This window comes from Hesperophylax consimilis, chromosome 15 (assembly GCF_061612785.1).
Source record: "Hesperophylax consimilis isolate HC1 chromosome 15, BYU_Hcon_1.0, whole genome shotgun sequence".
Lineage (NCBI taxonomy): Eukaryota > Metazoa > Arthropoda > Insecta > Trichoptera > Limnephilidae > Hesperophylax > Hesperophylax consimilis.
In genome coordinates, this window is record NC_142850.1 from 24,024,599 (window position 1) to 24,040,626 (window position 16,028).

The 16,028-nt window shown below is 33.6% G+C and overlaps 2 protein-coding genes across 2 annotated transcripts; one reads left to right on the forward strand and one right to left on the reverse strand.

Moving 5' to 3' along the window:
• Positions 1–222: 222 nt before the first annotated feature.
• On the reverse strand, positions 223–10,042 carry LOC149417525 (ras-like protein 2). The gene is made up of 4 exons (XM_089640372.1): positions 9,858–10,042; positions 9,456–9,543; positions 6,983–7,191; positions 223–5,921 (listed from the first exon to the last, which is right to left on the reverse strand). Exons 1-4 carry the CDS (start codon positions 9,960–9,962, stop codon positions 5,724–5,726), a joined length of 600 nt encoding a protein of 199 aa, XP_089496498.1. The 5' UTR covers positions 9,963–10,042; the 3' UTR covers positions 223–5,723.
• A 923-nt stretch (positions 10,043–10,965) lies between these two features.
• LOC149417526 (PIN2/TERF1-interacting telomerase inhibitor 1-like) lies at positions 10,966–14,998 on the forward strand. The gene is made up of 3 exons (XM_089640062.1): positions 10,966–11,205; positions 12,495–12,662; positions 13,090–14,998. The coding sequence occupies exons 1-3, from the start codon at positions 11,145–11,147 to the stop codon at positions 13,368–13,370; spliced, it is 510 nt and encodes a 169-aa protein (XP_089496188.1). The 5' UTR covers positions 10,966–11,144; the 3' UTR covers positions 13,371–14,998.
• Positions 14,999–16,028: the final 1,030 nt, after the last annotated feature.

A 16,028-nucleotide genomic window follows, 5' to 3' on the forward strand; every position in this document is an offset into this window, starting at 1 on the left:
TTGTTGTGAGGGGAAGGAGATAGTGGAGAGGAGGGTTAGGAAGTACCTGGCTATTCAGATCTAGTCACTAGACATGTCAAATCTGAATCACTACGGGGATGTTGAGTACCTATATCACCACTCTAGTAGTTCGCATTAATTTGTATCATCAAAAATGAAGTTAACAAAAGCAATTGGAGAAGTGGTAAATTAAAACAGTTTTGTTTATTATTAAATATGTATTATAATTGTTAAAGTAATTGTTGTCTTGTACGGTCACACTATACAAGAATTGTAAAATAATTGTTGTCTTGTACGGTCACACTATACAAGAATTTACAAAAATGCATATTTATTATTCATTCACAAAAATCTATCCATGTTTACAAATTACAATGTTTTAATATTTAGTGAGCATACTCAAAAGTGGAGTGTAAAATGCATCTTTTTAAGGCCACAATTTGAAAAACTAAACCCACTACGTACAAGATTAAACACTTTGTGAAAACATATTTTCTGATGAGTCATAAAGCTACTTGGGGGCAACAAATCTGAAAGCTAGAATCCTCGATTTCAATGGCCTAAGTTTAACACTAAATATTGACCCTCACAGCTTTGAACAAGAAACTCTGATATCACATCCGTGGACTCAACTAAATATCATTAATTTGCTCAATGCAGAGGCTTATCTAGATATTCTGAATCAAACTTTATTTGTAGCACTGCTTGCAGATTTAAAGCCCAATTCACAAAAGAAGTCTGTTTTAGCACTATGCAATATCGCCACCCTGATTCTGTATGAACTCTGACAGAAGGGAGCACAGGAGAGTCGTGAATCAGCAATGGTTACCTCTAGATGGGTTACTTACTAAATACTGTAGATGCTCAAGTTAGTTACAGACAGAATATCTCTCTAACTTTAGCTTCAAATTTTAAATTTGATCACTTCAATACTTTGTCTGCTCTAAATACCAAGATAAAAAGTAAGCATTGTGCATATCAGTGATTGGAAAGGCCAAACTGACCATTGACATGGCATTTTTATCAAAACAGTGCTCGGCTTGAATGATGGAAAAGTCCCTGGACCAATTATTTAACTCTCTTGTGAATGAGGCTGTTTATGCTTTATTTGTAAAAAAAGTTGCAGCTAACTCCACGGATTGTGAGCAACAATATGATTGGTGTATCACTCAGAAACAGATTTAAAAAAAATTTCAGTGTAAAAGATATATTAAATTAAGCACATATTTAGAATTATGTAAATACATATTAGTTGTGTTTAGGTATTATGTATTCAGAAATGCATTTTCAAAAATAATAGAATTACTTGTGCTCAGTTCTTGCTTACGGTTGGGGCCCATGCCCATTCTCAATAAAAAAATTATACATCCAAAATATAATATGGCATACGGTACTAAGATTTATTATTATTTGTGGTGACCCTGTTTTGCTTGCTATGTGTATCTTTCCACTTCCAAGCTGGAGTTTGTTTCTTTCTTTCCGTATTGTATTTTACCTTAACTAACGATTACATGTAATATCCAACATTTTACAACATGGTACATACATAAATATATGTATTTTAAAGCATAACAGAGTTTTGATAGTGTAACTTCTACAAGTAACATGCCTATATCTAAAAAAATGTATTAAAGCACTTTACTGGAAAACATACCTAAAAATTTAATCTTATTGTCAAATAAAATGGTTTCAAAATATGGCAGCAAATATTTGTTTAAGTTCTGCTATTTGGAATTCATTTGCCAAAATACCATGAGATTTTTAGAAGCCTAAAGCTTGTAAAGTCAGACATTGGGGTATTTTGACAGATGACCATGTTAGACATAACCCGACAAGCACCATAAAAACACAATAAAAATAATTCGAACCACAAAGCAAACAAAATTATTTGGCACCGACTTTAATCATGTTTCACCTATTAAATAGAGTGAATTCACCTGTCTAGCACTATTGAAGTCTACTTGCTAAGTTATACAATCCACACCAACACATCTAGTCTAGGTAGCAATACATACATACTCTACCTTTAACATAACGTCAATAAACAGTCAAGACAAGGTCTAGGTAGTCATATAAATCTACCTATTATTTAGTTTGAATCAACATATATTTAGATTTATATACATAGTAAATCTGTAATACATTCAGTCTAGGTAGCGATATAGTCTACCTACAAAATGTAACATGACAAGGTCTAGCAATGGCAGCAATGTAATTCCGCCTTAACAAGACAAGGTCTAGCAATGGCAGCAATGTAGTTCTGCCTTAACAAGACAAGATCTAGCAATGGCAGCAATGTAATTCTGCCTTAACAAGACAAGATCTAGCAATGGCAGCAATGTAATTCCGCCGTAACAAGACAAGGTCTAGCAATGGCAGCAATGTAATTCCGCCTTTACAAGACAAGGTCCAGCAATGGCAGCAATGTAATTCTGCCTTAACAAGACAAGATCTAGCAATGGCAGCAATGTAATTCCGCCGTAACAAGACAAGGTCTAGCAATGGCAGCAATGTAATTCCGCCTTTACAAGACAAGGTCCAGCAATGGCAGCAATGTAATTCCGCCGTAAAAAGACAAGGTCTAGCAATGGCAGCAATGTAATTCCGCCTTTACAAGACAAGGTCCAGCAATGGCAGCAATGTAATTCCGCCGTAACAAGACAAGGTCTAGCAATGGCAGCAATGTAATTCCGCCTTTACAAGACAAGGTCCAGCAAGGGCAGCAATGTAATTCTACCTACTAAATACACATTATGAATCAACATGTACGGTGAATGTATAAAATAGCATGAATCCATAGTTTAATCTAGGTAGCGATACAGACTGTCTAAAGCAGCACAACTACATGACATGTAGGTAGTAGGTAGCAATATAATACATGCCAGCAACGTAGTTTATAGCACCTTACAGTAGCTTAATGATAATATATATGTAAGTATATCCAAATCAAATATAATTTTGGTGTTAAATACTTTTAATAAATATATTATTATGTATATAATTCACTTTACAAATATAAATTTTATTTTTCAAATTACTCAGTCAGTTAGAGTTTTTATTTTTTTTTCAACCGAACGTGAATTAATTTGAAACAATTTTTCAATCAAAAGTGATCACATTTCCATTGACCAACTGAAAAATTTGTTATTATTAAACATTGGTTAGTCATTAGACAATTTTTAATCCTAAATTTTATTAATCAACATTACGCGTAAGACATTAATACATACTAAGGCAAACATATTATTATAAAGCCACATACATAGGTATTTGTATTTAGACATGAATTTAGATATTATTATTATTCAATATGGGGTTATGTGAAGTTTAGACAAATAGGGGTGAACACAGAATAAAAAAAACACAAGAAACGTAATGTGATCCAAAAGTCAATCAGGCCTTAAATTTCAAATACTGTGTTTCATCATCATTATGAAATTTTCATTTTTATCAATTGAGATGGCAAGTCTAAGAGACATAAATGGGCTAGAACCAAAAGGTACGGTAAAGTCAATGGCGTCATTGGTTTCCATTCAAATCTACATGGAAGGAATTTCTAGAGAGTATTATCTATTCAGCGGTTAAGAAAAAGGGTCTCCCTGTTTTACGTGCTCGATATACTTTCATGACACAAGTAAAAGGTCCCGTTTAACAAATATATTCAGTAAGATAACCAAACCGCCAAGAATATATAGGTATCTAATATATTTTTGTATATTTTATGCAAATTATGTATAAATATGTTGCAAGGATAAATCTTACTTTGATAAATGTTTGCCGGTTTCATTCCCCGTGTAACAATTATTATTAATATCATCTCAAGAACACAGTTATGAATTTTATAATCACTATTGAGATTTTGCATTACGTTTGCTAACCTGAAAGCAGCCATAATTTCGACAACCAGAATTTTAGATTCATTGTTAATATGCGTATTAAGGTATTTATAAAGATACGGGGATATGTACGCACACACAATCATCTTTTCATAATGGGATATACATGCCGGTATATTATAAAGATAGGGGGATATGTACGCATCGCACACACAAGCATCTTTCCATAATGGAATATACATGCCGGTAATTTATAAAGATAGGGGGATATGTATGCGTCGCACACACAAACATCTTTCCATAACGGAATATACATGCCGGTATATTATAAAGATAGGGGGATATGTACGCATCACACGAACAAGCATCTTTCCGTAACGGAATATACATGCCGGTATATTATAAAGGTAGGGGATATGTACGCATCGCACACACAAGCATCTTTCCATTATGGAATATACATGCCGGTAATTTATAAAGATAGGGGGATATGTATGCGTCGCACACACAAACATCTTTCCATAACGGAATATACATCCCGGTATATTATAAAGATAGGGGGATATGTACGCGTCACACGAACAAGCATCTTTCCGTAACGGAATATACATGCCGGTATATTATAAAGGTAGGGGATATGTACGGGTCGCACACACAAGCATCATTCCATAACGGAATATACATGACGGTATATTATAAATAAATGATCTGAAATAAAAATAAATAACTTAAGTAGTAGGTAAAGTAATACGGTGTTTGTACATGCAGTTACATATCGTAAAGACTTACAATTCTAAACAGCAAATATTCATATCAAAATTATTCATTACTCCCACCTTACCAACCTGTAATCTCAAATTTATATGTGCAGAAAACTTAATACATATACATATTGAACCGAGTAGTGACCTATTGAATACTTGAAAATCATTATATATAATGTTGAATTCATCGGAGTCCTAGTTCCATTAATTAATTCAATCCATAATGATTAATCATTTTAATATTATTAATTCAGGATGTAAAATGGAAGTAATGGTTCCTCACATAACACAGATATGCAATAGGTTTAAAGTTATATATAAAGCTATAATGTAAACATTGTTAGAAAAATAATAATCTTTAAGCTTTTGAGTACTATTATAGTAATTAAATACGACATTCATTATTTTAAAAGCTCTTTGTGGACACTTCCAACAAATGGTTATTAAGAGGTAAGGGGGAATTCATTTTTAAAAAGTACAAAATCAATAATAATTTATAAAAATCCTCAAATTGCTCAAAGCCCAGATAAATAACTAACAAGAAGCCGTAAAAAGCTTGAATTTCATTACGCGTACTCAAATTATCAATATTTAGTTTACATGACGTCTCAATTTAAGTTATATTTGGTCCATTATTGAATAATTGGTGTTCAGATAATCAGTGGTCTCTTGGAAGGTCTGTAGTCGGCAGTGACGAAACCAATTTGCTGTTCCTAGTGTTCCTAAAGTTCTAACATGCACACAACAACAATCCACTCATTATGAACACAAAGCATGATGAATGGTTTTGGAAGACATTCAAATTATAAATCTATTCAAAACTGGAAAGATAAACAGAACTGTTTGTAACAAGAATAAAATTATCTATGATTTTTGTTTAATATTGCATAAATTTTGTTAAAAATTTGAGTAATTTCATAATTTTTCTGAAAGTGATGAATGAGAAAGATATTATGTGAATACAACAGTGAAAAATCAACATTACGTTTCGTAACATGTTCATTTTTATCATCATCGTTTTACAGCACATTGATGCACCGCCTTTGAAAGCATAGAGCATGGCACGAGGTGCATGGCGATAATGTGGCTTATTGTTGGTTGATGGATGTGTTGGTGTGGTGTGTTAGAGTATGCAGCAGCGGCGCTTGCCCTGGGACTTGTGGTCGGAGTTGAGCAGCGGCCTCTCGGCCTGCTGGAAGCGCCTGACGACTCTCAGCAGCTCGTGGAAGGCCTGGTCCACGTTCATGCGCAGCTTGGCGCTGCACTCAATGTACGGAATCTTCAGCTGGCGGGCTAACTGTTGAGCTTCTTCTACCGTTACCTGCAATTACATTCTTTTTAATACTAATGTTACGACTACCGCAGCAAACGAAAGCTAAGATTATAATATCAGCCCCTAAACTTCTTTGGTACACTGCAATGTGTAATGAGAAAGAACAGTGCTGGCTTTTCAACTGTATTCGTGCAATATTCTGTTGTTCTTTCAGTTACATAAGCATTTAAGTAAGAAAGATCATTATTTTTTAATGATAAACTAATGTTTATAAGACAAGGTTTTTATGCATAGCACAAAGGATAATAAATAATTATAAGCAATAATTAGTTGCCTATAATATCAATACAAATTGAAAATACCTCCGGTCCGGTCTGACCGGACATCAGAAGGCACGGGTTCAATTCCCGTCGGCGGCATTTTATTTTGACTCGGGAGATATTTTCAATTTGTATTGATAGTACAGGCGACTAATCACTGCTTATAATAAGAAAGATCATGTTGTAGAAAACATTAATATGTACAAGGTGTTAAACATGGTATTATGGCACATTCCTTAATGCATTGTGTACCAATCAACCTCATCTTTCTGTCCTTTCTCATTAGCATTGCAGTAATGTTTCAAACATTAACACATTTAAAACATTAAACATTCTTACAATATATTATATCATCTTATTGTTTTTAATGGGTTTTCAGGGCTCAAATAATTCCTAATAATAAATTGCATGAATTTCCAATCAAATCTAAAATCATTAATTTATTGATGATTACATAGTTCAAGAAGCTAGCCTAACATTTTCAATGGTGGCCTTTTCTTCTGATCACGTGACACGTTTAGACGCAATGTCTAAACAATGCACATATATTTCTCTACTAACTGGGTAATTAACTTAGTTGATTAAGAATGTTATGTAACATATTATTAATTTATATCTTTGATTTATAATTTAATACAATGCAATATCCGCATACTAGAATAGCCGCCAATGGATCGCGTGTGAGACAGCCGTACACCGATCTACAGATCAGGTTAAATATTACAGTACGGCTTGTCATAGTCAATTAAATTTGTCCAGGAGACAAGGCATGTATGCATGTTTATTTACCAGTCTTTTATCCAGGTCGGCTTTGTTGCCCACCATCAGCATAGGAAACTCATCGCGGTCCTTGACCCTCAGGATCTGGCGGTGAAACTTGTACATCTCCTCGAGGCTGGCATGGTCGGCTAGTGAGAACACCAGCAGGAAACCCTCGCCACTGCGCATGTACTGCTCCCGCATGGCGCTAAACTCCTCCTGGCCCGCCGTGTCCAGGACTGAAACAAAAACAATACAATATAAACCCATCATTATCAATAAGTATAAATAAAAATGTTTGTTTGTTCAAAATCTTAAATCTCCAAAAGTCCTTCAGCGATTGCTTTGAAATTTTGACACAACGTTGCACTCGAATATGTGTGTGTTTTATGTACCCTTATTATATAGATGCGATAGTATATACACATGTGACAGGTAAAAACATACTTTTTTGAAAAACAATGCTATCTGTTAGACGTAAAAGCAACATGCGCTATTGTTTATCTTTCTGCACACAGGCAGACTGAGCCACAGCAACGCGTAGCGGGGTACAGCTAGTATTCTAATAAATACAAATTCACTACAAGATCAATCATGAACTTGAAAATCTTATACAGCATAAGACCACTGTAAGATTCTGCAGGTAACAAAGACTTGGTGGAAGGATGGGCTGGACTGCTGGACATGTAGAAAGATTGCCAGGTTATAGGATGCCAAAAATGAAGCTAAGCGACTGTTAAGAAGATCGAGGAAGAGGTGGCTAGACTGCTTGGAAGAGGATCGGAGCAGGAGGGAAAGGACTAAAGATGAAAGGTGAAGGACCGCAGCCGGTGGAGAACATTTGTAGAAGAGGCCAGATTGGAATGTAGTGCCATAATGATGATACTCAATATGTATTTAGTTATTATATTTTAAAGCACTTTAACCACAAGAGATTAACTGCTAATGGAAGAAAGTCGCCCATCGAAGTGGTTTCTATTTAATAAACCTGCGGACGAAAGAGTACCGAGAGCCTAAGCTTAGGTGACTGAATGGTGTGAAGGCAACCAATTTAGACATAAGGAACAGGACCAGCTAGAGTGGAGACCACTGGTCTGGGAGAGAGTGGCAATCAACACTCCCAGGGGTTGTAGCACTGATGATGTATGTAGAGCTTAGAGATAGTGTAACACCTCTTTGAAATGTCTATTTAACTGAGAGCAATAATTTAATGATTACACAATAAATAAATAATGTTACATTGTTTTACAACACCATTTTTTTAATGCTGACCAGGTTTCGCTTTGATTTGAGTTTTATCGAGGCTTGATAAATGAAAGTGGTAAATAGTGGTGTAAAACAAAGTGTTGGGTTTTATAACATTTAGTCCAACCATAAAGTGTTTGTAAATATTATTTCATTTAGATGGCTTGCACTGCAAGTGTTGGCTTTATTGAAACTTGTGTATTTCCGTAATAATAAATAATAGCACAACACAGAACCATTTGTAAAAATTGGGACATAAAACTATCTAAGGATATACGCACCCTTGCTTGCTTATGATTGGGGATGGTTCATACGCGCTATTAGCTTTAACTGAGCAGAAGCAGTCTATTGATCATTTCACAATTTGAAAGCACCAATCAATGCGACATGTGCTGTTCAACTGAAAACGTATTTATAAATTATTGGCTCGTACGTGGTATTGAATTTACGTACACGATACATCGTTCACTTACTGCCAAGACCTCGGCCAAAAAGCAAATTTTAAAGGAGGAAGAAAAAACTATAACTTTTTATAAATTAAATGATTTGAAGTCAATAATTTATTGTTATTTTGGAGTCTTTTCTAATTTTTTGAAGGAAGAATCCTTAGAAAGTGCAAATGTAGAAAGGATGAAAGAAAGCTGACTACCAAAGACTTTTCTTAAATCAGAACACATTGTTTTGTGCAATATACACAAAACAAAAACGTTTATGAATTCAATTAGTTCCAATTTGCATACTAAAACTAACAAGTAACTTGAGTAGCGGCCATTAGTGGGTAGTGGACACTTACACACATTGGAATATTTCCAACAGGTGTTTTAACAATCTAGAATTTTAATCTATTCAATTCCAACAAACTTGGGGATGTGGATTTAGATCGATATTGTTTTTCATGAATTATATAAACATTGTCTTCTATTTTTTTGCATGTTTTTGAAAATGTGTTAAGGAAAAATCAAACAAAAAGTAAAGGTAAAAAAATGCAACATACAAGTGGGGCAATTAACAAGGTGTCTTAGAAATTATATTAATTTTACACAATGATTTTTTTTTTGTTTCACTTATTCACTGCTAAATATTACAATGACACACTACCTCAGCCACATAACAATGCTTATCAATTTATTACAAGGAATTGTTTGGTCATAAACATACCATACAAATGTTTAGCCCATATCTTGTTTTATTACAGATTCTAGAAACCTGATGTATGTTTAGTTTAGTAAAGTGATACTAGGAAAGAAATGAATCATACTGTCTAATCTGGCGGGGATGTCATCAATAACACATTGTTTGGTGTAGGAATCTTCAATAGTTGGGTCGTAGTCTGTCACAAAATAACTCTGAAAACATAAAACAAATACAATTATGTTTAAATGCAGAATGACTATCCTTCTAACAAAACCAGTAGGCGTGTAACGATGGAATAATAATTTTAGGCGTTAAGACCTTGAAGCGGTATGTCAGGTCCTATTTTGGTCATTGAACAAAAAAGGTTATTCACGCAAAAAGGGTTATCTTTATCGATATAATTATTACAAACTGTGTTTTTGGGACACAATTTAAAGATAAACAACTTCACGGGTTCAAATAAAACCCTTAATTTTGGCAATTTGTGTGGGCGTAACTTTTGCATAACCTACAGATGTTCACTCACCTGTATAAATTGAATTGTTATCGCAGATTTTCCGACTCCTCCACCACCTACAACCACTAATTTATAGGTTTGCGACTGATTCTGCCTTTCACCCTGTCGAGACATTATAATTTAAATTGATAAACGACAAATAACTAAACAATACAAAAACTAAATGACATAAATGGAAGCAACAGTTATCGACATTTCTGTTTCAGTGTGGCTATATGCATAAAACCCATAACCCATGAAACATTTTATTGCAAACAAAACAGGTCCCCAGGACGATTGTTTTTATTTATTTTATTCGTTAATTTTACATGCAAATCGTTTTTCACCAGTGGCGGCTACTGCAATAAACCAGGGGAAGCTGTGACTAAATAAAATGTAAAAAAACAGAAAAGAAAAATCTTTCAAAGTATAGTAAAAGGACACCTAAATTATATCAATATAACAATATGGACATTGTGGAAGCCTTACGAAGCTATTACCTATATTTTTATATTTATTTTTTCTAATTTCACTAGAATTAGTGATATTATCCACCAGTGCACGGTGGCCGGCCTCACGAGAATTCCCGCTCGCCGAGCAAATAGTTACCAAACACTACACAATGCAGTAGGTACAATACTACGTAAGGAGGCAGGCGTAGGGCCCGCCTCAGAGAGCCGCTGATTTAATGTTGGCGAAGGGGAGTGGGGAAATCACATCTCCACTCCCCTCCGCTTGGAATCGAAATATAGCGCGTATGGTAACGTGCTGTTTAGCTGGAGGCGCGACTCAAACAATGACCAGTTCCGAAGTGGTATGTTACACCATGCGGTAGTTTGAAAGAAGTAGGTAGGGCTATTTTAATGTATAGTGAATTATTTGCAGTTTTTGAGATTTCAATGATCTTTTTTCGTGTGTCGAGATTTAGTTTTGCAAATTATGTAGGTAGGTATTATTGTAGTTGGCGTAGGTAGTGTACTAGCTTGTAATTAGTAGTTTAAGGCACACTATTAGTATAGTTTGACGTAGGTTACACTTTTGCGGTCAACATATGTTTTTCTGTGGCAACATTGGCATCGCAAGTAATTTCTTTTGTCTATGATAAATGTCATCCTGTGATTGGTTTATTTATGTTCAGTGTATTTGAGTGAGAATGGTTAATTTATGGTTGGAGTGTGATTGGTTTATTTATGGTTGGAGTTTATTTATGGTCTATTGTATTTTGACAGACCGTGCTGATTATAGGTTATTTTATTTTTTAAAGTTAGTCGATTTCACTGTGATTGGTTTATTTATCATTTCACTAGAATAAGTGCGATGGCGATGCTTGCAGAGCCTCGTAGAAAAAAGAGATCTTTTAATTTAAGAGGAAAGAACGGTAATTATTCGGAATCGCTGGACAAGGGTTATATGAAATATTTATATATAAAACCTTCTGATTTACCTTAATTTACTATAAAAGGAATCTGACTGCATTTGGGATATTTTTAATTTTAGCATTTTAATTTTTAATTACGTAAATCGAAAATTCACTCTCGTTGTATGGGATGACAGCTGGAATGGTTTCTGTTGATAAAATTTTCTTTTGTTTGTATTCCTGATACGAGTGGCTATATTTTTTACCATGTGCAAATACTAGGTAGGTACTATTTTAGCCAAACTCGAAAAATAAAATAAAGATATTTAGGTATGTTTTATAAAATAGAAAAATTAAAAAAGGTGATGTTTTTATAGGTTAGGTTGGATAATTTTAGGTTAGGTTGGTTTATTATTAGGATTTAGGTTAGGATAGATTGGATATTATAGGTAAGGTTGGATTATTATAGGTTAGGTATGATTATAGTATAATATATATAGTATAAGTAGCCCACAAACTACTTGAAAACTGGGATATAACTCTAAAGGGGACGCGAGCAGGCGTTATTAAAGGTTCCCCAACATTTATAGGTTAAGTTAGGTTGGATTATTATAGGTTAGGTTAGGTTGGATTATTTTGGTTAGGTTAGGTTGGATTATTATAGGTTAGGTTGGATTATTATTGGGACATAGGTTAGGTTAGTTTAGGTTGGATTATTATAGGTTAGGTTAGGTTGGATTATTATAGGTTAGGTTAGGTTGGATCGTTATAGGTTAGGTTAGGTTGGATTATTATAGGTTAGGTTAGGTTGGATTATTTTAGGTTAGGTTAGGTTGGATTATTATAGGTTAGGTTGGATTATTATTAGGACATAGGTTAGGTTAGTTTAGGTTGGATTATTAAAGGTTAGGTTAGGATATAGGTTAGTTTAGTTTAGGTTTGATTATTATAGGTTAGGTTACTATAGTTTAGGTTAAATAAAACAATAATAACTAAATATAAGTTTTTTAAGTAACATAAAAATATTTTATTTTTCGAGTTTGGCCAAAACAGTACCTAACTAGAATTTGCATTCTGAAATGATTCAAATTCTAGCTACTCGTATCAGGAATACAAACAAAAGAAAATTTTATCAACAGAAACCATTCCAGCTGTCATCCCATACAACGAAAGTGAATCTTCGATTTACGTAATTAAATATTAAAATGCTAAAATTAAAAATATCCCAAATGCAGTCAGATTCCTTTTATAGTAAATTAAGGTAAATCCGAAGGTTTTATATATAAATATTTCATATAACCCTTGTCCAGCGATTCCGAATATTTACCAAGGACTTGGTTTAAATGAGGACGGCAAAGTGGAGAATGTAAAAGTACGCTTCAAAGACGACCATGGCGGAGTAGGATTCGCAGACAAGAACGATCAGTGGACTTTGCACGATATCAATTTTGAAGAGTTACTTCGGAATTTGCATGGAGGCTAGTAGTTAATTTGTCAATATTTTTTAATTTGAACAATTCATCAAATTTCGAAGTTAATATTCAAGGTCTGTCAAAGTCCTATTCAAATTCTGTTACTATCCAAGTACTGTGAAACAACCAGCCTATGATGAAATAATAATAGAACTGAATTTTTTGAACTTTGATGAATTGTTCAAATTCTGTGAAACAATCTGTCCTAAGAATCGTGTGCAGTGTTTATGCTTTCACATTCAAACCTCCTTTTACCTAACCCGCTATGTAAAATTTTAAGTAAAAATAAAATATATTTTTAAATTATATCCAATTTAAACAATAACAGTGTGCAGTTTGAATTTAATTCACAACTAACTTATTTCTGGTATCCATACTCACAGGAAAAGTTATTGTTATGAAAATACTAGTAAATGATTTTCTTCTTTTCCAGGCACTGTGGATAAATCAAAATTACACAGTGAGTCATCTAAGAGAAGTCAAAAAAAGTATCTTCACTACAAGAAATTTTCTAGAGGGAAAGACATAACTAGATACAGCAATAAAAACCTAGCCAATATATTTGGCAAGAAGTCTCCAAATCATGTGGAAGAAAAGGAGGTTCAAGTTGATGATCCTGCTACAGAAGACCAGAATAAAAACACAAAATTAATTGTTGGTGGCTGCATGAAATACTACTTCCAATCAAAACTCGATAAAAGATTAGGAAATTAAGTCTCGCAAATAGTAAATAGTTTTTGTGAAAGTAAAGTAAACCTATCGGATAATGACAGAAATTGTGTAGCGTTCAAAGGATTTTCTTCTTCTCAATCTGAGACTGCTGCCACTATTCATAATCGATTGGATGACCATGCTTATTCACCATACAACTCTGTTGATAGAGGTACAAATAACTTTAAAGGCTTCTTTCAAGCTACCGAACAAGCGGAAGAATCTAGTAAATATATTTCTTTCAGTAAAGCTAACGGTTCAGTTGAACCTAATAAATATATATTGTTCAGTAAAGCGTCCGAGCCTGATGACAATAAACAGAAGAACTCCGCTAAACTAGAACTAGTTAAAGATAATAATGATAGCCATATTGTCAGCAAAAAGAAAAAGAATAAACCATCTGCCCAAATATTACAACTAGACGACGAAGTTTCCCTGACTCTAACTACGAAACAGTTAACTTTCGCTTCAAACGATTCTGAAATTGTTGAAACTATCTCTAGAAAATCAAAGAAGATAAAAAAATTAAATTTGGACAAGCTGATGAGAACAAGTCTACAGAAAGTGTCTCTGTGATTGACGTTGGAGAAGATGAGATTATTGTAACCAATAAGTCCTAGAAAAATAAGCGAATGGAAGTATGCAAGAATAGCAAGGATGGTGAAGCAATCACACATCACTCAAAGGAACTTTACAATTCTGGACCAATTATCACCCACAAAATGGAAGATAAAACTTCAAAGAAAAATAAAATAAAAGTACCAGCAAGAAGAACAAACAACTGATGCACCAATTTCGAAATTAACCATAACAGAAGAGTAAAGCGGAAACTCCAACTGAGAGTGAACCTGAAAATGATAACCTTAACCTTCCAGCGTGCGCGCTGTCGTAAAATTTACGACAGACGCGCCTTATCGCTTCCCCCACTCTTTCCACTTAGTTGTAAGCATCGAGCTTCGAGCTATGCTAGAGTCAAATCAAATGTCAAACATTTACCGCAAGATATAAATGTTTTTCTCAAAGTGAGTTACGGTAGGGCAGTTGAACCGATGACAGAAGAAGAAAACATAAGCTTTCCAAAACGCGGTGTTTGTCGGTTATGTGCACTGGATAAGAAAAGATCCTCAGCATCAATGAAGTGTTGCCGTTGCCAGTCCTTTACATGCAAGAACCATTCTTCAGCTGAGGTGGTTTGTAACAATTATAAGGATGGGAATATTGATTCTGACTAAATAGGTCGATAACAAATTTTGTTTTGAAATATTAAAATGTTTAGAGTGTTGCTTCGTTTTTTTTAAGAAAGTTAATTTTTTTTTAAGTAGGTACTGCCTATTATCATTTTTCATATCCTTAAAAACATTCCCTAACATTTGTATAAAGAAAACACCACTTACATGGAGAAAACTTGATGACGTAAAATTTACGACAAGCGCCCGCTCAAGGGAAATTTCTCAACGCGCCCGCTGGAAGGTTAAAAAGAAGAATAAGAAGATTGTATAAGTAGTTGGAAGGAAGGGAATGGTGAAGAACAGTCCAAAAAGAAAAACACCAAAATGTGAAATTATTTTTGTAAAACATTTTTTAAATAAAGATTAATTTATTATTATTATAATTTATTTAATTAATTTAATTTGATAACAATAACATGTTAATTATTCATTTATGTAATTTTCTTTTGGTTTATTTTTGTAAACAATTTAGACAACTAAAATGATTTTGATACGTTGTCGATGGTTAGAGTTAAAATATTAAGAAAATGAAATTGAACGTTTGCAAACACTGGAAAATCGAATGAAAAAAAAATTCTTCAGAAATAATTTAGAATACAATTCCACTATCTGGTCCCCGTACTATTAAGCACATCAAAATTAAAATTGAGAGAGTTCAACACAAATTTTTAAGGTACATCAATTTCAAACTATCCATACACTTGATGAAATTACTTGATTTAACCGACTTATCTTACAGAAAAACCATGAGCGATTTGGTGCTTTTATCCAAATAGTTAACGGCTTAATGAATGCACCTGACTTAACTAATAATGTACCGAGTACCAAATCTTCTTTGTTCATTAATCTAAAACCAACTATTTTATTGATTCCCCAGTCGAAAGGCTGCTTTACTAAAGTTTTGTTTCGCTAACATTATCTATCTATATAAATGTTCGTTTACTCAAAATCTCCCAAAGTTCTTCACGGAATGCTTTGAAATTTTGACACAATGTTGCATTCAAATACGCATGTGTTTTTTAAATACCTATGATATTAAAAATAAATATTATTATTATTAAATGTCACGAGTAAAAACATGCTTTCTTTTGAAAACAGCGTAATCTGTTGGACAAACATGTTTTAAAAAAAAAAAAAAACAGCGTCATCTGTTGGACGTAAAAGCAACATGCGCTGTTGTTTCTCTATCTGCACAGACAGACTGAGCTACAGCAACGCATGGCGGGGTACAGCTAGTTATATTATATAATCTGTAAATTACTTTTAACCCTAAATGCATGATTTATTAATTTTTCTGGAAAAAAATATATTTTGTAGATATTTACATGCATATGCAAGGAAATATAAAGAATTTATTTTTTTTGTAATTATTTAATTATATTTGATTAAAAAAAAATTGTTGCAGATTTACAACCCCATGTATTTAATAAAA

Bases quoted from the DNA above. Each gene is read 5' to 3' on its own strand.
- LOC149417525 (XM_089640372.1), bottom strand. From the start codon at position 9,962: ATGTCTCGACAGGGTGAAAGGCAGAATCAGTCGCAAACCTATAAATTA. The intron at 7,192-9,455 runs GTATGATTCATT...TTTTTGTTTCAG, and splicing joins CATCCCCGCCAGATTAGACA to TCCTGGACACGGCGGGCCAG. The intron at 5,922-6,982 runs GTAAATAAACAT...ATGTAATTGCAG, and splicing joins CCGACCTGGATAAAAGACTG to GTAACGGTAGAAGAAGCTCA.
- LOC149417526 (XM_089640062.1), top strand. From the start codon at position 11,145: ATGGCGATGCTTGCAGAGCCTCGTAGAAAAAAGAGATCTTTTAATTTA. The intron at 11,206-12,494 runs GTAATTATTCGG...ACCCTTGTCCAG, and splicing joins TAATTTAAGAGGAAAGAACG to CGATTCCGAATATTTACCAA. The intron at 12,663-13,089 runs GCTAGTAGTTAA...CTTCTTTTCCAG, and splicing joins ACTTCGGAATTTGCATGGAG to GCACTGTGGATAAATCAAAA.